This window comes from Penaeus chinensis, chromosome 31 (genome assembly GCF_019202785.1).
Source record: "Penaeus chinensis breed Huanghai No. 1 chromosome 31, ASM1920278v2, whole genome shotgun sequence".
NCBI lineage: Eukaryota > Metazoa > Arthropoda > Malacostraca > Decapoda > Penaeidae > Penaeus > Penaeus chinensis.
In genome coordinates, this window is record NC_061849.1 from 28,329,813 (window position 1) to 28,348,830 (window position 19,018).

Genomic DNA, 19,018 nt, shown 5'->3' on the forward strand with positions numbered 1-19,018 from the left:
CCTAGGAATTTGCCAGAGGAACGGTGTTGGAGTGGAATGCCATATAAGAAGAGTGGAGGTTGGGGACCTACACGTGCGCGAGAGGAAAGGATGGGGAAAGATTTGGAGGTAGAAAAGCAGAAGCCATGGTTTGTGGCCCAGGAAGATACTGGTGATATTGCAGACTGAAGAAATTGGTAGAGATTTGGTATGGATGTGCCAGAGGCATAGATGGTTAAATCATCAACATATAGTGATGACCGGACTCCTGGTGGTAGAACTGAGACAATGTCATTTACAGCAAGAAGGAATAAAGTGGTACTGAGCACACTGCCTTGTAGGACGCCTTCGATTTGAGGAAAGGAGGATGATGTAGTAGAGGCAATTTTGACCTGGAAAGTGCGTTGGGAGAGGAAAGACTTTATAAAGACAACAATGTTTCCACGTATGACTAGAGAGGACAAGTGTTGGAGAATATGGTACCGCCATGTAGTATCATATGCCTTTTCTAGGTCAAAGAATATAGCTAGCACGGATTCATGGCGTGCAAATGCAGATGTCTCAAAAGGAGCAAGGGGGTCAGCTTTGCTTCGGGCACGGCGGAAACCAAACTGGGAAAGAGAGATAAGATTGTGGGATTCAAGATACCACATTAAGTGGAAGTTAACCATTCACTCTGGTAGTTTGTATAAGGAGCTAGTAAGTGCGATGGGGCGATAGTCTTGAGGGAGGTTACCCGATTTATTGGGTTTCAGGAAGGGGAGGATAAGAGCTTCTAGCCAATGAGAAGGAACATTTCCTGATGTCCATATGTGGTTGTAAATTGTTAATAGGAAGGATAAGGAGGAAGATGGGAGTTGTCGGAGCATACGGTAGTGAATACCGTCAGGGCCTTCATGAGTTCAGAGGAAGAAAAGGGAGCATTATAGGACTCAGCGGAGGATAGGGTGAAGATAATAAGGGTGCGTTCCCTGGTGGTCTTAATAGAAGAGAAGTGTGGAGAAAGGTGAGGACCACTACTAACCTGGCTGAAATAGTCACCCAGTTCATTAGCGACTTGGAGAGAATTAGAGATGAGGGTATCTCGAATATGGAGGACGGGGGCTGCCTAATAGATTATGGATCCGGCGCCAAACATTTGAGATAGATGTAGAGGATGTAATTGAGGAAACATAATTTCGCCAGCTATTTGTTTTGCTATTTCGGATTGTACGACGAAGACAGGCGGATGCTCTTATAAAGGAGATAAGGGCTCATAGTTGATGAGGGGTACCTCGTTTGTAGCGGTCAAAATTCCACCATGGAACACATTTGGAGGTATAGGGTCTTGAGGTTCGAGGAATAGCTGTATGGGCAGCTCTTAGGACTGTAGTTGTGAAATATTGTATCATATCTGAAATGGATAAGAAGGAGGATGGAGGGATATGAATAGCAGAGAGTGAAGTGAAAGTGCGCCAGTCGGCTCTATCAAAGCACCAGCGTGGGGAGTTAAGAAGTGGTACATATGAAGTAAGAGAAAGGAGAACTGGAAAGTGGTCTAGAACTGACCAATGGAAATCTAAATGAAGAGAAGGGGAGCATAGAGAGAGGTCAATGCATGAAAAAGATTGCGTGCGTGTATCAAAGTGTGTGGGGCGATCTGAATTAAGAATGATAAGGTCAGCTGTGTAGAGGAAGCGTTCTAGAGATCGGCCATGGGAGTTGATGATAGAATCACCCCAAAGAGTGTGGCGGCAGTTGAAATCACCAACTATGAGGAAAGGTGGTTAGAGTTGGGAGATTAGATTTTCAAAAGCAACAAAGTCAATGGGGTGGGAAGGTGAGAAGTAGACTGAAATCACTGTGATCCAGCGGCGAAGAAAGATGCAAATAACTGTGCAAGGGACAGTGGTTTGAAAGGGAGGTATGACATGATATGTTTTCTGATTGATAAGTATAGACGAGACATAAAGGGAGCGTGGGGAAGAGACAAAATGATAATTGGGGATTGGTATAGGAGGATGTTTAAGAAAAGTTTCTTGAATGGATGGGTTATAAGAAGAAAGGATATGACGAAGCTAGGGTCTGTGAGAACGGAAACCGCAGATATTCCAATGAATGATAGTTATTATTTCGTTGATTTATGAGTGATAACGATTACAGTACGTGTTGGAGAAATTGAAGGGGAAGGAGCTAGAGGGTGGGATAAGGAATGAGAGGGGGGAGGTGGTGTTGTATCAGGACGGGTATTAGGAGGTAGAGGGTCTGGGGAAGGGGATAGTTGTGATATAAGGGATTTACGTGTGTATCCAGGAGGGAGTGGAAGGGATAGAGGGGATGGTGGGAGGGTTAATGTAGGTGGAGCTGGAGTAGAGGTGGGGGCAGTCACTTCGAATGTGGAGGGAGCGAGAGTTGTAGAATTTGAAGGTGGATGAGGGGTTTCAGTGTTAGTTTGGGACTCGAGTATATAGTTTTGAATATCTTCAAGAGTTTCTGTAATGGAGTTGGTTGGGGAGTTTTGTGAGACAAAGGTTTTCTTGTGAGGGGGGGGGGGGGGGGAAGAAGACTGGTATCTGAAGAGTAGGGGCAAAGGAAGGTGGTGATTGTGTGGTAGGGGAAAAGGGGGTCGACATGCTTCCTGTATGGCTTCACGTAGAGTGAGTCCAAGTCTGAATCTGAGAGTTGCTACCTCAGACTCAAATTTGCAGGTGGGGCAGCCTCTATAGAATACATCATGGGGGCCGCCACAGTTGGCACATGTGCGTGATTGTGCAGAGCAGTTTGATTGGGTATAGCCAGGTTGGTCACATAGTGGGCATCTGGCTGTGGAACGGCAATGTTTGGAAGGATATCCTAAACGCCAACAATTTTGGCACTGACGAGGAGGTTGATATTGTTGGACAGGGAGGGATTCTCCGCCGATGTATACATTAAAGGGTAGGTCATGTCTGCGGAATGTATTTTGGGCAATGTTAGTGGGTTTCTTACGATGACCTCTGGGAGGAATGGAGTAGCATTGTACTGATACCGCATCATAGTCCGTGAGACAGGCGAGTGTCTTCTCCGAACTCTGACCAATTTTAGTTATAAACAGGGCAATTTGCTGGGGAGATAGAAACAGTTCCGGTGCAAGTATTGAGGGTTGGATGGGGTTCTGCAGAGATTGGGTTACCATATAGATCAGTTAGATTTGATAATGCTATAACTCGGTTTACAGATGTTACTGTGACGAGACTTTGCCTACTTGTTTTTGGAGACATTGCTGGAAGAGAAGGGTGTTGTCAGAGTAAGGAGCTGTGGGAAGGATCACGAAAAATCGATCCCATTTGGCTGGGCTAAATAGAGTATTTACGATTTTTGTAGAGGTGGGAGTAGTAGAAGGACGGGGGCGTGTGGAAGAGGGAGTAGTGTTGAGGGAGGTTGTAAGGTAGTAATAAGGGAGGATGGGGTAGTTGATGAAGAAGGTTGTGGGAGTAGAGGTGAAGTTGAGCATATTGGGAGAGTAGAAATGTCTCCTGGGGGTTGAGTGTTGATTACGGTGGATACTGTACAAGTAGGCATTGAGGAGGGGGGTATTGGTTGTAGTGTTCGGAGCCGGGGTCAAAGGAGAGCCTGGTGTCTGGGAATCGGGAGAGTTTGAATTGGTGGGGCTATTTGATGAAGGGGCAAGCCTCATTGCCCCTAATAGTGGTATAAAATCTTCATTGTTGGCCATGGTAAGGCTGGAGTATGTTGGGGAGAGAAACGGTCCACCCCTCAGGGTCCCCTTGAGAGGTAAGGGCTAGACAACTAAAGCAGGGGAATGCCGTGCCCATGGCTCCCTCAGGCCGTTCAGGACTGGCACAAAGTCAGCCTTTCATCCTTTCAGCACGGCTCTCACACCTTAGGAAGTGGATAGTAGAAGGGGTTGGTGAAAGGGCAGAAATGAAAAAATAGAAGGGGAAAAAAAAGACCATGCAAAATTAGATGAGTCGAGAGCTGAGTCCCAAGGTTGGGGAGTTCCCCAGCATTGGGTCCCATTGTCCGCCTCCTAAGCCCCCCCCCCCCCCCACGACAACAACGGGCAAGGGATTGAGGGGGCGACTGATGAGTACCTCGACAGTCTTACACATTGGTTCAGGCAACAATTTGCTCGCCTACTATGTCTGGCCCTCCCGTGGTGTTCCTCATAGTGTCCACACACCTGCCGCGGTGCCACACCAAAGTTTTTTTTTTTAAGTACTTCACAATTGATTCATGCGCAACTAATAACACAAATTGTAAAGCTGAAAAAAATTCATTTATGGTTCGCCATAACTCGCTAGAGCTTTTCTCCCCCTGCCTTACTCTAAGGCGCCTTGACTCATACCAAGAAGAGTATTTGATACTCAGTGCTCTTTCTATGTTGTTAACAAGCATATAATAAAGACCATGGTCTATCTATCTATTTATCTATTGCTGTGTCGGTCTCTCTCTACATATACATATACATATATATACTGTATATATAGAGAGAGAACGTGAGAGACAGGTGTGTGTGTGTGTGTGTGTGTGTGTGTGTGTGTGTGTGTGTGTGTGTGTGTGTGTGTGTGTGTGTGTGTGTGTATATATGTGTGTGTGTGTATATATATATGTGTGTGTGTGTGTACACAAAGTGTGTGTATGTATATATATATGTGTGTAAGGGGAGAAAAAATGAAAGGGAAATATATGTATTCTCTTTCTCTTTTCTCTATTTACACACACACACACACATATATATATATATACATACGCAAATATACTTATATATACATATATTTATATATATATATTTACATATATATGTATATACATATATATATATATTGTTATGGCTGATATGTCACTGAAATGCACTGAATGTACAGTTAAGATGCGACCCGGTGCCTTAATGACCAAAATTCCCGAAACGTAATGAAGTCAAATGCACAATTTAAAATCAATATTAACAACGGGAACAGGTGTTACAACGGTTAAGAAAACACATAAGTGCAACACCAAGGGAACCACATGTTACAAATGACCAAAGAAAAGTGATTAACAAAGGCTAATTGACAGTTCGCACAAATCCCGGTCAGGCCCCCACGTGTTATGGCTGGTATGTCACTAAGAGAATTCAAGGGAAGAGTAGCTCCTGATATGAATGGCTAAATACCACGTAACAACAAATGTCCTTGTTTTATGAAATACAAACCGAAATAAAATAAAATGGCAGAGAGGTTTTGCCCAGGCCTATGGCAGTAGAGGAGAAGACGAGGCAATTCTGCTAAGGAATACAGGCAGCGCTCAAGACGGTGGAGGGGGGAGAGGGGTTGCTAAGACGCGGACACTAGTTAGTCGGTAATAACAACCAATTAACAATACGGAAATTAAGCACCAATATATATGTATACATACATACATACAGACATACATGCTTATACACACACACACATATATATACATGTGTGTGTGTGTGTGTGTGTGTGTGTGTGTGTGTGTGTGTGTGTGTGTGTGTGTGTGTGTGTGTGTGTGTGTGTGTGTGTGTGTGTGTGTGCATGCGTGAAAGGGTAGAAAATATGAAAGGTAGGAAATGGAAAATAAGATAATAACAATTTCGGTGAAGTATGAACGAGGCGAATCAGTTACCTGAACAAACTACCCAATAACTAAAACAAGCACGAATGTGTGTGTGTGTGTGAGTTGATGAATGTTTGTAATTGTCTGTATATCAATTATACATGTAAGGAATGTAATTAATCGTTATGGATCATCATACTGTATTTACGCGGAAAATAATGCGACTGAGTACATCGATTGCGGAACCGATATCGAGAGACAAACGATTCTGAATGGGGAAGCCGTACCCCGAGGGAAGTGTGGGCATGTCGCCTTAAGGGTAGCACGGCAAGAAAAAGGTTTTTGCTGCCCTGACTGCCTATACCGAGAGGACTAGAGAGCTTGCTGTTGTTCTTGACGAAACCACCTATTTGTGCTACATACCCTTCTCCCACGAATCCACGGTAAACAAATTAGCCTGATATTGCAAAAAGTTTGGTGCCATGCGATTTAAAACATTCGTAGAAAGTGCGAGATAAATCGACACGACAAAACATTATATGTGTGCTCAATTTGGTGTTTTTAGTGACCGTGGGCGCCGCCCATCATCGTCACAGAGTACCGGCATCAATGACGACAACAACAGCGACAACGACACCAATGACAACAACAGCGATGACGACGACGACGACGACGACGATGACAGTGATGACGACGACGACGATGACAGTGATGATGACGACGACGACGATGACAGTGATGACGACGACGATGACAGTGATGATGACGACGACGACGATGACAGTGATGACGACGACGACGATGACAGTGATGATGACGACGACGACGATGACTGATGATGACGACGACGATGACGACGACGACGACGACAGTGATGATAACGAAGACGATGACAGTGATGACGACGACGATGACAGTGATGACGACGACGATGACAGTGATAACGACGACGACGATGACAGTGATGACGACGACGACGATGACAGTGATGATAACGACGACGATGACAGTGATGACGACGACGACGATGACAGTGATGACGACGACGACGATGACAGTGATGATGACGACGACGACGACGATAAGCAGCGATGACGACGGCACCAATGACAACAGCGATGACGACGACGACGACGACGATGACAGTGATGATGACGACGACGATGACAGTGATGATGACGACGACGATGACAGTGATGACGACGACGATGACAGTGATGATAACGAAGACGATGACAGTGATGACGACGACGACGATGACAGTGATGACGACGACGACGATGACAGTGATGATGACGACGACGATGACAGTGATGACGACGACGACGATGACAATGATGACGACGACGACGATGACAGTGATGACGACGACGACGACGATGACAGCGATGACAACAACAGCAATGACGACGACGACGATGACAGTGATGACGACGACGATGACAGTGATGATGACGACGACGACGACGATGACAGTGATGATGACGACGACGACGACGATAACCAGCGATGACGACGACACTAATGACAGCGACGACGACACCGATGACAACAACAGCGATGACGACGACGACGACGATGACGACGACGATGACAGTGATGACGACGACGACGATGACAGTGATGACGACGACAGTGATGATGACGACGACGACGACGATAAGCAGCGATGACGACGGCACCAATGACAACAACAGCGATGACGACGACGACGACGACGACGATGACAGTGACGACGACGACGACGATGACAGTGATGATGACGACGACGACGATGACAGTGATGACGACGACGACGAAGATAACAGTGATGATGACGACGACGACGATGACACCAATGACGACGACGACGATGACACCAATGACGACGACGACGATGACACCAATGACGACGACGACGATGACAGCGATGACGAAGACGACGACGATGACAGTGATGACGACGACGACGACGATGACACCAATGACGACGACGACAGCGATGACGACGACGATGACAGTGATGATGACGACGACGACAACGACGATGACAGTGATGACGACGACGACGATGACAGTGATGACGACGACGACGATGACACCAATGACGACGACGACGATGACACCAATGACGACGACGACAGCGATGACGACGACGATGACAGTGATGATGACGACGACGACAACGACGATGACAGTGATGACGACGACGACGATGACAGTGATGACGACGACGACGATGACACCAATGACGACGACGACGACGACGACGATGACAGCGATGACGACGACGACGACGATGACAGTGATGACGACGACGACGACGACGACGATGACAGTGATGACGACGACGACGACGATGACGATGACACTTATGACGGCGACGACGACACCGATGACAACAGCGCTGACGACGACGATGACAGTGATGACGACAGCGATGACGACGACGACGACGACGATGACAACAGCGAGGACGACGACACCGATAACGATGACGGCAACAGCAGCGGCGACAACAATGAAGACAATTATACCAAAATCAATAATGATAATAGTGATAATGATAATGATGGCAATGATAATATCAATAACATTAGCAATAATTATTAAATAACACTATGATGATAATAATGATGATGAGAGTAATGATGATAATGATAATTATGATAGTGTAATGATAACGATAGTGATGATGATGATAGTGGTAATGATGATTATAGTCATTATGATGATAAGTGATAATGATGATGATAATAATAACAATAATAGTAATGATAAAAGTAATAATTATTATGGTTATTATTATTATTATCGTTATCATCATCATTGTCAGGAGAGGAAGTAATTCAGAGGGCATTGTTGGGGCAAAAGGGAGTCATGTCAGCAGCTAGGTGGGAGCAGACAGGATAATAAGGAAAGAAGGGGGGATGGGGCAGCTAAAGGGAGGATGGGGTGTGTTGGGAGAGGGTGGAAGGAAGAGGGTACATGAGAGGGAGAAGGATGGATGTTGGTAGTTGCTCTGAATGTAGAGGGAATGGGAATAGAGAGATTGGAGGGTGGATGAAAGAGAGGAGCATTTTCTTGATTCAAGTTTAAGGAAGTCTTGGGTGTCCTCAAGAGTTTATGGAAGGAAGTTGGGTGGAAATGTCTGAGATAAAGGTTTTCTCATAAAAAGGAGATGAGTTACCAAAGGGCAGAAGTAAAGGAGTAGGAGAGAATGTGGGAGGAGATGATGGGGTAGAACGTTTAGATTGCCTCCAATGGAATAGGTAGTGAGAAAAATACCTCGTCATTGTACTCCATGCTTGGTCTTGTGTAAAGTGAGGCCTAGTTTAAGTCTAAAAACTGCTATCTCAGGGCACCTCCTATAAGATACATTGCGGGAGCCAACACCATTAAAACACAAGCGTGATTGTGCAGAGTAATTTGAAGGGTCATGACCAGGTTGAGTACATTGAGAGCAGTGGGCTTGTGGAGTGACAGTGCTGAGGCAGGTAAGGGTGATCCTCAACATTGGGCCTCAGTCCCCCCCCCAACAATAGCAACAGGCATGGGATTCAGAGGGGGGGGGGTATTATTCCAAATATTATACTGTGTGAAAATGAAACTGTCATTTCCTATATAATGTTTATTTGAAAAATTACAAAATATTTGTTTTCAAGAATAGACTCAGACCATATGCTAAAATTATGTTATACAAGCTAGGACTAGGTAACAAATTTGTCAAGGCATTATGTACCTATGGTCATTCTTCCCTGAGCAATCTGTCCATGACTATCTTCCCTTGCAGTGAAAACATAAGACATTAAGTTTTACTAGAATTTGTTATGCTTTTTAAAAGTTAATACAAGATTTCATAATTGTGGCACTTTGATAATACTGCCTTTAGTAAAGACAAAAATTTATCAGTAATGGTTACAGTCTACCCTATTCATTTAGTGTCTGAAACCTGAATCATACAATCACTGGATTGTATTTATCAAACTTGAAAAGTCTTTGTAGAAAAAGGAACTTATAATATAATAAATTACAAACAAACAATACTGCTTATCATATCCAATGAATATCAAATCCTTTCTATGACTAGATTTATAAAACATTTGTATGTAAAATACTACACTGACCAGCAGATTTTCAGGATTTTATACTTATGCTATGTATCCATTTCTTACTTACATTCACAACTCAACCACTGACAATAAATAAGAGACACATTCTGGATTAAATATTATACATATAACCTTACTCTTGAGAGAATTTCCTTTACAGATCTCTATTGCACATACATAAGTTCTTTACATCTTTCAGCCATCTAATAACAATATTATTTACTTAAAAATTTGAAAGATCTGATCAATAGACCCTCATGGCAATGTAGATTAAATAAATAAATAAATAAGAAAGTAAATATATCAACAAATATTCACTTATGAGCTAAAAGTAAACAAACATGATGGTCATGTTCATATTAACAATAATATTTAAAGGAGCACTTCACTTTAACTTGATAGAAGTACTTATGCATTACAGCAAGCACCAAGTAATTCTACATATTTGAAGTCTTAAAACTTCAAAGTAGTCAGTTACAGACACATGTGAAGAAATATGGGCTGTAGCAGGTAAATATAGATATCAAAGATATTGAAACATTAAAATAGATAAAAATATTCACAACAAAACTCAGAGCAGATCTGAAAATAATAAATAACAGAAACATAAAATTTACTTAATAACAGGTAGAATACTGTACCATGCACACTTTACCCACTCACAGCTTCCAATGCTTCAGACATTCACTAAGTAATCATCATTTCGTTGCAAAGCCTCTATCTGTCACTGACAAAATTGCTTTGACTGCCATTTGTATCACTCTTCCTTTTTGACAACTTTTGTGTGTGTGTTCTCCTCAGTCCTTTTAGAATATTTTGTGAATTCCTCAAAACTAAGATATGGAATAAGGCAAGAGGGAAGATCTAAAGAAGTCAATTTATCAAGATTTCTTCTGTGAAACTGTTGTCGTATCTTGTGACGGCAAATTGATTTCAGGCTTCTTGGAGAACCTGTAAGGAGGGGGAGAATGTTTGAGGTATTTCAGTAATATATTTGCTATCTCCCATACATAAAAAAAATACAGCTATGAGCTCTTTCCTGTAAGATATCATGGGTTTACAATAACAAAACTATCAGATATACTAACTGATAAAATAAATCAACAAAAATTAATGAAACTTTCCTAAATATTCTAAAACACTAGTTACTTACCTAAAAGAGAGCTTATTAACTGCTTTGCTGGAGAGCTTTCAGGAAATTCTTCTAATGAAGATAGTCCCTTAGCATTCAACTGCCAGAGGTTACCTCCAATCTCATGATACAGCATAACAAACTCAGGGTAGTCCCTGTGGGAATTTAAATTTAAAGATGTAGTGAGAAGTGGAAGACATTCTTCATCAATATATTTGAAAATTGAATGGACTCTTTAATACCTATGCTCAGATGTGTGTAGATGCAGGCATGCACGCACGTGTGAGAAATTGAAAAATAACAATAATAGGAGAAAAAGAAGAGAAATACAAAGAAAAACAGACAACACTACTGTGAAAAAAAGAAAATGGGAGAGAAAAATACAAACCCAAAATAATAATGATTCAAGACTAAAATCTCTTTCTGAGACACCGCAACTAACCTGGCATACTTGAGGATCGCGTGTGGAATGGAAAGCCGAGAAACAATACTGGAATTGACCTCATACGGCAGGTCTCTAAGGTTGGCCACGCATCCTCCTTTGACCAATTCCAGGAAACAGGAGAAGTGAGCATAGACAATGGCATGCTGCAGAGGCCAGCCCGGCACACAGGTCAGGATCTGGTCAAATGGTTCTGGATCAGCCCCATATTTTAAGAGCAACTGTTGGGAGGAGGAAAAAGATTACGACTAATTATCTTACAAGTTTAGTTAGTGCTAAAAGTAATACAAAACCATAAGGGTATGGTCTCTCCATTGTGTTATGATCTGCATGAATAAAATAATTGTAGTTATCTCTTCAGTTAAATATGCTCTTCATATTCAACCTTACATAACTGTCTCACCTTGACACCCTCTGAGAATCCATCACGAACAGCAACTAACAGGGGAGAGCAACGGTTCTTCTTGCTTCCTTCAGGATTAGCGCCAGAGTCAAGTAACACCTTTTGGAAAGAAACTTAAGAACTGTAACAACAGATATTTGAGGCATGCACTATATAGCAATAATAATGTTGTGTTGTATATTGTCTTCAACAATCTCTTCCAAAATTAAGAAAAGGAAGTTTTTTGTTAAATACTATTTTATTTAAACATGAAACATGTTTATGTGTGAGTGTATGCATATACATATATACATACAGACATATATATATATATATATATATATATATATATATATATATATATCTATATATATGTATATATATATATATATATATATATATATATATATATATATATATATATATATATATATACATATATATACATATATACATATAGATAGATAAACACACACACACACACACACACACACACACACACACACACACACACACACACACACACACACACACACACACACACACACACACACACACACACACACACATATACATATACATACATACACATATATTAAGATTGATAGATATGCATATAAATGTATATAGATAGATAGATGGATAGATAAAAGCAAATATTTTTCATACCTTCATTAAGTCTGTTTTTCTTGTAGATGTTGCGACAAAAAGTGGAGTCTGTCCCTTGACATCTTCCAGCTCAATATCTGCACCAGCTTCTATAAGCAGTTTTGCACATTCCATGCTTCCTCCTGTTGTAGTAATTTTGCATATATTATACACAGAAAAGAAAGAAAGAAAAAATATTCTACAGACAATTCCCCCTAAATCTAACGTCTAACACAAAAGTGGTATGGTGTTTAACCCAAAGCCGATGGGCATGGGTGGGCATGGGAAGTATGTACATGCCCTGCTCACTGTGAGTTTACTTGTTTAATTGTTTTAACACACAGATGGCTGCACTTGTACTAAATCACCAATAAGCCAATTACAAGTACTGCCTGTCTCGCCTGTTCACCCTTTTCATTGATTTACGAAAATATTTATGTTTTTCTCGCCAATTCAAGGAAAGGTGAAATCAAGTAAGGTCACAAGGTCTACTAATTGACTCCTCTGTGGCGAAGCACTAGCAGAGCCATAAATGTGCAGAGACATTTCATATAAATATAAAAAATGAGCGCAGCATTTTCCCTATCTTTTATTCATTTTTCCTGGTGGCATTGGGTTAAGAACTGCTGTTGCCATTATGCCTTTTGCACTTTTACATAGATGAATAAACCTTTCATGTATATTCCGGTAAGAAAGAGTTTGAATTGGTTCCTTATTTCACAATAAATGGCCAGAGAAATCTGCAGCTCCATCTTGCTAGCTCATATTCAATAGATGTTTGTTGATCTTTCCTAGAGTACCGACAAGCATGGGAGACATGGTGATTGGCACAAGCCTATTGGCAGACATGAAAATGAGTTCCAGTGATCAATTACCTAAGTTGTAAAATATAAAAATACAAAGAAAAAAAGGAAGAGAAAAATACCAAATTCCAGTTACCTGACACGGCTAATCGAAGAGGGGGTGCCAGGTACGGTCGGACTCTATGGTTGATCCACTGGAGAGATTCAGGTTCACTTAGAATTTTTCTCATACCTTCACCATCGTCACAAACTGCTGTCAAGTGGAGGCGGACATCTTCATCGTCATCTCCATCTACCATTAAGTTCATCATGTAGGCCTGAGCAGAGACCTGTTCTGGGAGTCTCATCACGTCGGCCATTCTTCTTCTTGAGCTGGGCTTTGATCTGGAAGAGCTGATCTGTGTTAGTATCTTGTTAAAATTTTCTTTCTATGCTAGCCAAAGAAATACGATGCCATATTCATAAAATCAATATCAAAATAATAGTTCTATGACATTATATTCCACAACATCAAAACAAGTATAGAGATTACAAAAATGAAAGAACAGATAGAAGGACAAAGAAAAGAAAGGGTTTAAGACTAAAAATTGAAAGGCATACAACACATAACCTTAATAGTTCTAACCCCCATAGTCCCCATTGCCAGACATTGTTTTTCCAATCCTTTTTGCCACGATTGTAAAGGCCTGTTGAAAACTGAGGTACATTTAACTTGTGACTTTTCCATATTGAATGGTGGGTGTATGGTGTCCACTAAAATTTCTGGTCCTCTTTGCCAATCTGTGTTCAAACCAATGATATCCTCCTCATACCCCTACACTCCTTGTAGACCCTCCTCCTAGTGAGCCCATCAAACAGTTATGTTCTCCTGCCTCCTCCTTCTTATGAATGAAATGTTATGAGTGTGAAATAGTAAATGTGGTACTGAATAATATATCTCATTCAAACCCCTCTCAACATATTCTATTATGTACCACAGAACTGCTTCCTGGTATATCATCATCCTTTTATAGTTTCTATATACTCATTATTATAAATATGTCTACAAATCTTATTGTTGTATTCTACAGTAATTTTTCTGAATACCTTCAGATAACCAATCATGATGATTTTGGTATCGATGGATTCCTCTCTCTCTCTATTATCCAAATATATTGATATGTGGGAGTTATGCAGTATAATTCCTACATAAATAGTATGGGTGAGAGGTATTCATCAATACCAAGATCATTCCAATTGGTTATGTGAAAGTTTTGTGAAAAATTACTTGATCTATATATCTATAGTAATCTATATCAATATTCATTAATATATGACAGGAATGATTGAAAACTCTTCCAGCATTGTGCTCAACTCTTTGTATTTGAGATATTGGAATGAAATAAATATTTTCTGGGGGAAAAAATCATCCTCTTGACTTTTATCAGCTGAGGGAGACAAGCTGGGGGGTCTGCAATCTTTAGCGTTTTAATCTCAGTATTTAATGAGTAGGGTGCTGGTAAATCCACATCACACATAAAGGTATAAAAAAGATCTCACAAAAACACAGTCCTCATAACAATGAGAAATAAGTCCCATATAAAATATTGATGATAAAGATGTTTTAATTCAGTATGGAAATTAGGATCTGTACACATATATTTTCTATCGCAAAATTGGGGCCAACTACAGAGCTCATTGAAACATGTTATACTCTTGACTAGTCAGAGTAGTAAGGATATAAATATAAAAAAGTTTGACTAACTGATTTGTATGCTCTGACATCAACGTGTTAGCAACTGATATTACATGTATATAGCCTCCTATAAAGGCTACTTAAACTAGATTTGGTGTGTCTAGAATGGCTTTTAATGTTACCATAACTGCATTGAAATATTTAATGAAGTCCAAGGGATTCCTAACCAATAAGTCCTCATTATCAGAAAAAAACCCAATTAAGATCTGGGCAAAGAGCACTCTGCGTATGGGTCCCTTAGATCCCAAGATTGTGTGCATTGTCTCACTACAGAGTCAGATAAGGCTAGTGACATAATGGCTTGAACAAAAAATACAAAATACTGGCCATTATACCTGTGAGGTTGTCCCAATATTCATTAACTAATACCATTGGAGTTGCATAGAAATATATACATGTGAATAAATTGTTTGTGAAAGAAAGAGCCTCACCATCACCTTACCCAAAAATGATTCCCAAAACAAGTGCACAAATCAAAAACTATAACAATTTAAACAAAAAGAGATTCTTTAAAGTACAATTTATGCATCAGATTAGGTTTTACAAATATTACCTACATGTACGAACAGACCACCAAAACAAACGTGAAAGTAGGCGTGAGCTGCCTTACCTGCGACTGCCCCGCTGTAGTTGCGGTCCAAGAACCTAGTTTTGCGATTATTTTTAGCATGGTCGCCTCTGCACTCCATCGCGACCCGTCCAGCCTCGCCCCCTTCCAAAATAGAACCAGCTGAGAGGAGGATGCCGATCCCCGCGGAGGCAGGTCCGAACCTCCTCCGCCGCCGGAAGGAGCACTCGATCCTCTCTCAGACGTATTTTGGACTTGTCGGAGATTTGCGAAACATGAATATTCCTTGAGGTCAGATAACATTACCGGAGCAATGGAATAATTACATCTGATATATTTAAATCAAAAGCATCCTTTTTGAAGGTTATGGTCACGTGCTATAAAAGATGTAAACAAAACTGCTTTCGAAGACGGCTTCCTATTGGTCGAGCTCCGCCTCCTCGCCGCGTGATTGGCTGAGGCGACGGCCGCGCGGTGAAGATAACAACAGCTGTGTTTACAAATACAACTCGTCGTTGCCATTCTGCGACGTCAATTCACAGCACTTGAAAACACTTTTAGATTATCATGTTTACGTCGTATCAGGAAAGAAAGTGTTCTAGGATGATGTGGGTTTTGGGCGTGTTGTTTTGCCACCTAATTGCGGTGAGAGCAAGCTGTGATATTGATAAATCCGTCATCAACCAGACGGAGAGGAACCTTCAGACCAATTTGCTTCAGAAACTCAAACCAATTTTTGGCGTGAGGTGAGTCGCTGGCTTCAGGAAGTGTGTGTAAATGAAAACTGTCTTTTTTATTTGAATTGTTTAGAACTTATGGGAGAAGTTGCATGCATTTATTTTACGAAATAGATCCAAATAGTTTTTAACCAATATTCCAGACTGGAAACTTGTGCAGCCAAAAGTGGACTTATTCTGCATTATTTTCCTATAATTTTTAAAAATGATATTATATGATAGTTAAGGTCTTATCTGAGAAAGATTCATTAAAACTATCATAGATGCACTATAATTGTCAATATCCTTTTCAAATTATTTAGTTAGGAAAACATAATGGGAAGTTTTCAGTCTCTCTCTCTCTCTCTCTCTCTCTCTCTCTCTCTCTCTCTCTCTCTCTCTCTCTCTCTCTCTCTCTCTCTCTCTCTCTCTCTCTCTCTCTCTCTCTCTCTCTCTCTCTCTCTCTCTCTCTCTCTCTCTCTCTCTCTCCTTCCCCAATCTCTCTCTATCCCCAATCTCTCACTCACTCTCCTTTCCCCTATCTCTCTCTCCTTTCCCCTATCTCTCTCTCACTCTCTCTCACTCTCTCTCACTCCCTCTCCTTCTTCTATCTCTTCTTCCCCTATCTCCCACTCTCTCTCCTTCTCTTATCTCTCACTCTCTCTCCTTCTTCTATCTCTCTTTCCCCTATCTCTCACTCTCTCTCCTTCTCTTATCTCTCACTCTCCTTCTCCCATCTCTCTCTCTCCTTCTCCCATCTCTCTCTCACTCTCTCTCCTTCCCCTATCTCCCTCTCACTCTCTCTCCTTCCCCTATCACTCTCTCCCTGTCTATCCTTCTGTTATCTCTCCCTCACTCTCTCTCTCTCTCCTTCACCCATCTCTATCTCACTCTATCCCCTTCCCCTATCTCTCTCTCTCTCTCTCTCTCATTCTCTCCTTCCTGTCTCACTCTCTCCCCTTCCCCTATCTCTCTCACTCTCTCTCCTTCCCCCCCTCTCTCTCTCCTTCCCCCCCTCCTCTCTCTTCTCTCCTCTCTTTCCTTTCTTCCTGCCTTCCTTCCTCCCTCTCTCTTCTTCTTCTTTTATAGGGTTTTAGACTTTTGAATTCTATATTCCCAGGATCTGTGTTTCTTGGTTCTTCTGTTGATTTGAGCTTTTATACTATATCTTTTAATTTTGATCTTTGTAGGAAGATATTCAGGTGTCTTAATATGTAGTACTTCTTAGCTGGTGAATGTTCTGCACCTGTTATTAAAAGATGCGTATTTGGATATTTTATTTTTATTTTTAATGATACAAATAATTTTATTCTATGAGAGTAAAGTCTTGGGCACTTAACCCAGGGGAAAATGAAAAAAAAATGGGGAAAATGCTGTGCCTATTTAATATATATTTTTTGAAATGTCTGCCCATAGATGGCTCTGCTAGTGCTTAGCCACAAAGAAGTCAATTAGTAGACCATGTGACCGTACCTGATTTGAATTGGCGGGAAAACGTATTTTTTACTAGTGCTATGAATATCGATGGTGTTATCTTTATTATAAACATTATGATTATTATAATGGTTTTTAACATTAAAACATTAAAAGTAACAGCAAAATAAGATAACGCAAAATATTACATAAATCAAAGAAAAGGGTGAACGGGCGAGACAGGCAGTACTTGTAACTGGCTCATTGGTGACTTAGTACAAGTGTAGCCATCTATGTGTAAAAATAATCCATCAAGTACTCAAAGTGGGCATAGCACGTGTCTACACGTCGTACCCGTTGGCAAGGGGTTAAGTGTTAGGTGTTCTGTGGTTTCTTGTTTGTGGTGTTAGCGCCATCTGCATGTTGGATCTGTCTCCATTTTTAATTCATATAGATATTTTAGTCTTGTGTATCTTATTTTTATTAGGATTGAATAAATATCTAGTTTTCTGTTTTTTGATCTTGACTGTTGATTTTTTTTATTGTCTTTGATGTACTAGTTTTTTTGTTTGATATTTCTATTAATTGCTTTTTTTTAGATTGTTAATGTCTTATGTTAAAGCAGTGGGATTTGTAAATTTGTGTGCCTTTTTTTGCTGCTTGATCTATTTCATTGTCTCTAATGCCTCTATATGACAGGAACCGTTGTAATATGATGTTCTGTTTCTGTTTTGATAATATGTGTGCATTGTATATTGTATTTTGTAAGTGATTTGTTTGTGATTTTTGGCTCTGTGGTTTACTATTAACTAATGCTGAATGGGAGTCTGTGAAGATTACCAAGTTTGTTATTTTTTTGTTTTGAATGTATTGGAGTTCTTGTTTTATTGCAAATAACTCTGCTTCAGTGATATTTGTATTTGTTGGTAGCTTCCAGATTGGTTTCTCTAGTATTTTTGCTAGCTGTATACATTTTTTTTCCCTTATTTCTATTGGTATGTTGTTGGTTAATGCACAAAGAGATACCTCGGGAGAATCTAGAACAACCTATTGCTATCCCTAATGCTAGATTTTGTACGGTTTCTAGATTTTTAGCTCTGTTGTGTTTTTGCATTTCCATAAATGGATATTCCATATTCTATTTTAGGTTTGATATATATGTTGTAATACTTTAGTAGTGTTTCTTTATTTGAGCTATTTGTTGCTTCTGTTAAGTCTTTGTTTATTAATGTTATATCATCTGCATATATTATTTTATATATGCTTCCTGGTCATTTTAAGTCTCTTATTATTATATTAAATAATATTGGGCTTATTGGGAAGCCCTGAGGTTCCCTGCTTGACATTTTTCCCTTTTTTGACATTTCTTCACCTATTTTTATTTGAGAAGTTTTTTCTTTAAGAAGATTTAATGAAATACCAGTAATTCCTACTCTAAACTTTTTTGTTAATAAAGCATCATGATTTACAGTGTTAACTGCTTTTTCTAAGGCTATACAAGCTAGCAATACATATTTTTTCCGGGACATATTTATAAAATTCATAAGGTATTTCATCTGGAGCATAGGCTT

The 19,018-nt window shown here is 40.4% G+C and overlaps 2 protein-coding genes across 2 annotated transcripts in view; one reads left to right on the forward strand and one right to left on the reverse strand.

Annotated features, from left to right (window-relative positions):
• Positions 1–9,112: 9,112 nt before the first annotated feature.
• Positions 9,113–15,621, reverse strand: LOC125042117 (ankyrin repeat and SOCS box protein 12-like). The gene is made up of 7 exons (XM_047637584.1): positions 15,308–15,621; positions 13,152–13,399; positions 12,234–12,355; positions 11,586–11,684; positions 11,183–11,403; positions 10,762–10,895; positions 9,113–10,559 (listed from the first exon to the last, which is right to left on the reverse strand). Exons 1-7 carry the CDS (start codon positions 15,619–15,621, stop codon positions 10,366–10,368), a joined length of 1,332 nt encoding a protein of 443 aa, XP_047493540.1. The 3' UTR covers positions 9,113–10,365.
• LOC125041632 (cation-dependent mannose-6-phosphate receptor-like) overlaps positions 15,487–19,018 on the forward strand; it is a 25,115-nt gene continuing 21,583 nt past the window's right edge. The window contains exon 1 of the mRNA XM_047636693.1: positions 15,487–16,064. Coding sequence (XP_047492649.1) covers positions 15,886–16,064 — 179 coding nt within the window. The 5' untranslated portion in view covers positions 15,487–15,885. The remainder of the gene's footprint in view (positions 16,065–19,018) is intronic.

What these genes read in the sequence shown, in the direction of transcription:
- LOC125042117 (XM_047637584.1), bottom strand. Translation starts at nt 15,621, where the DNA reads ATGTTATCTGACCTCAAGGAATATTCATGTTTCGCAAATCTCCGACAA. An exon ending in GCGATCCTCAAGTATGCCAG is followed by an intron (nt 10,896 to 11,182) that starts GTTAGTTGCGGT and finishes AAATTCCCACAG; the next exon opens with GGACTACCCTGAGTTTGTTA. An exon ending in GTTAATAAGCTCTCTTTTAG is followed by an intron (nt 10,560 to 10,761) that starts GTAAGTAACTAG and finishes CCCTCCTTACAG; the next exon opens with GTTCTCCAAGAAGCCTGAAA.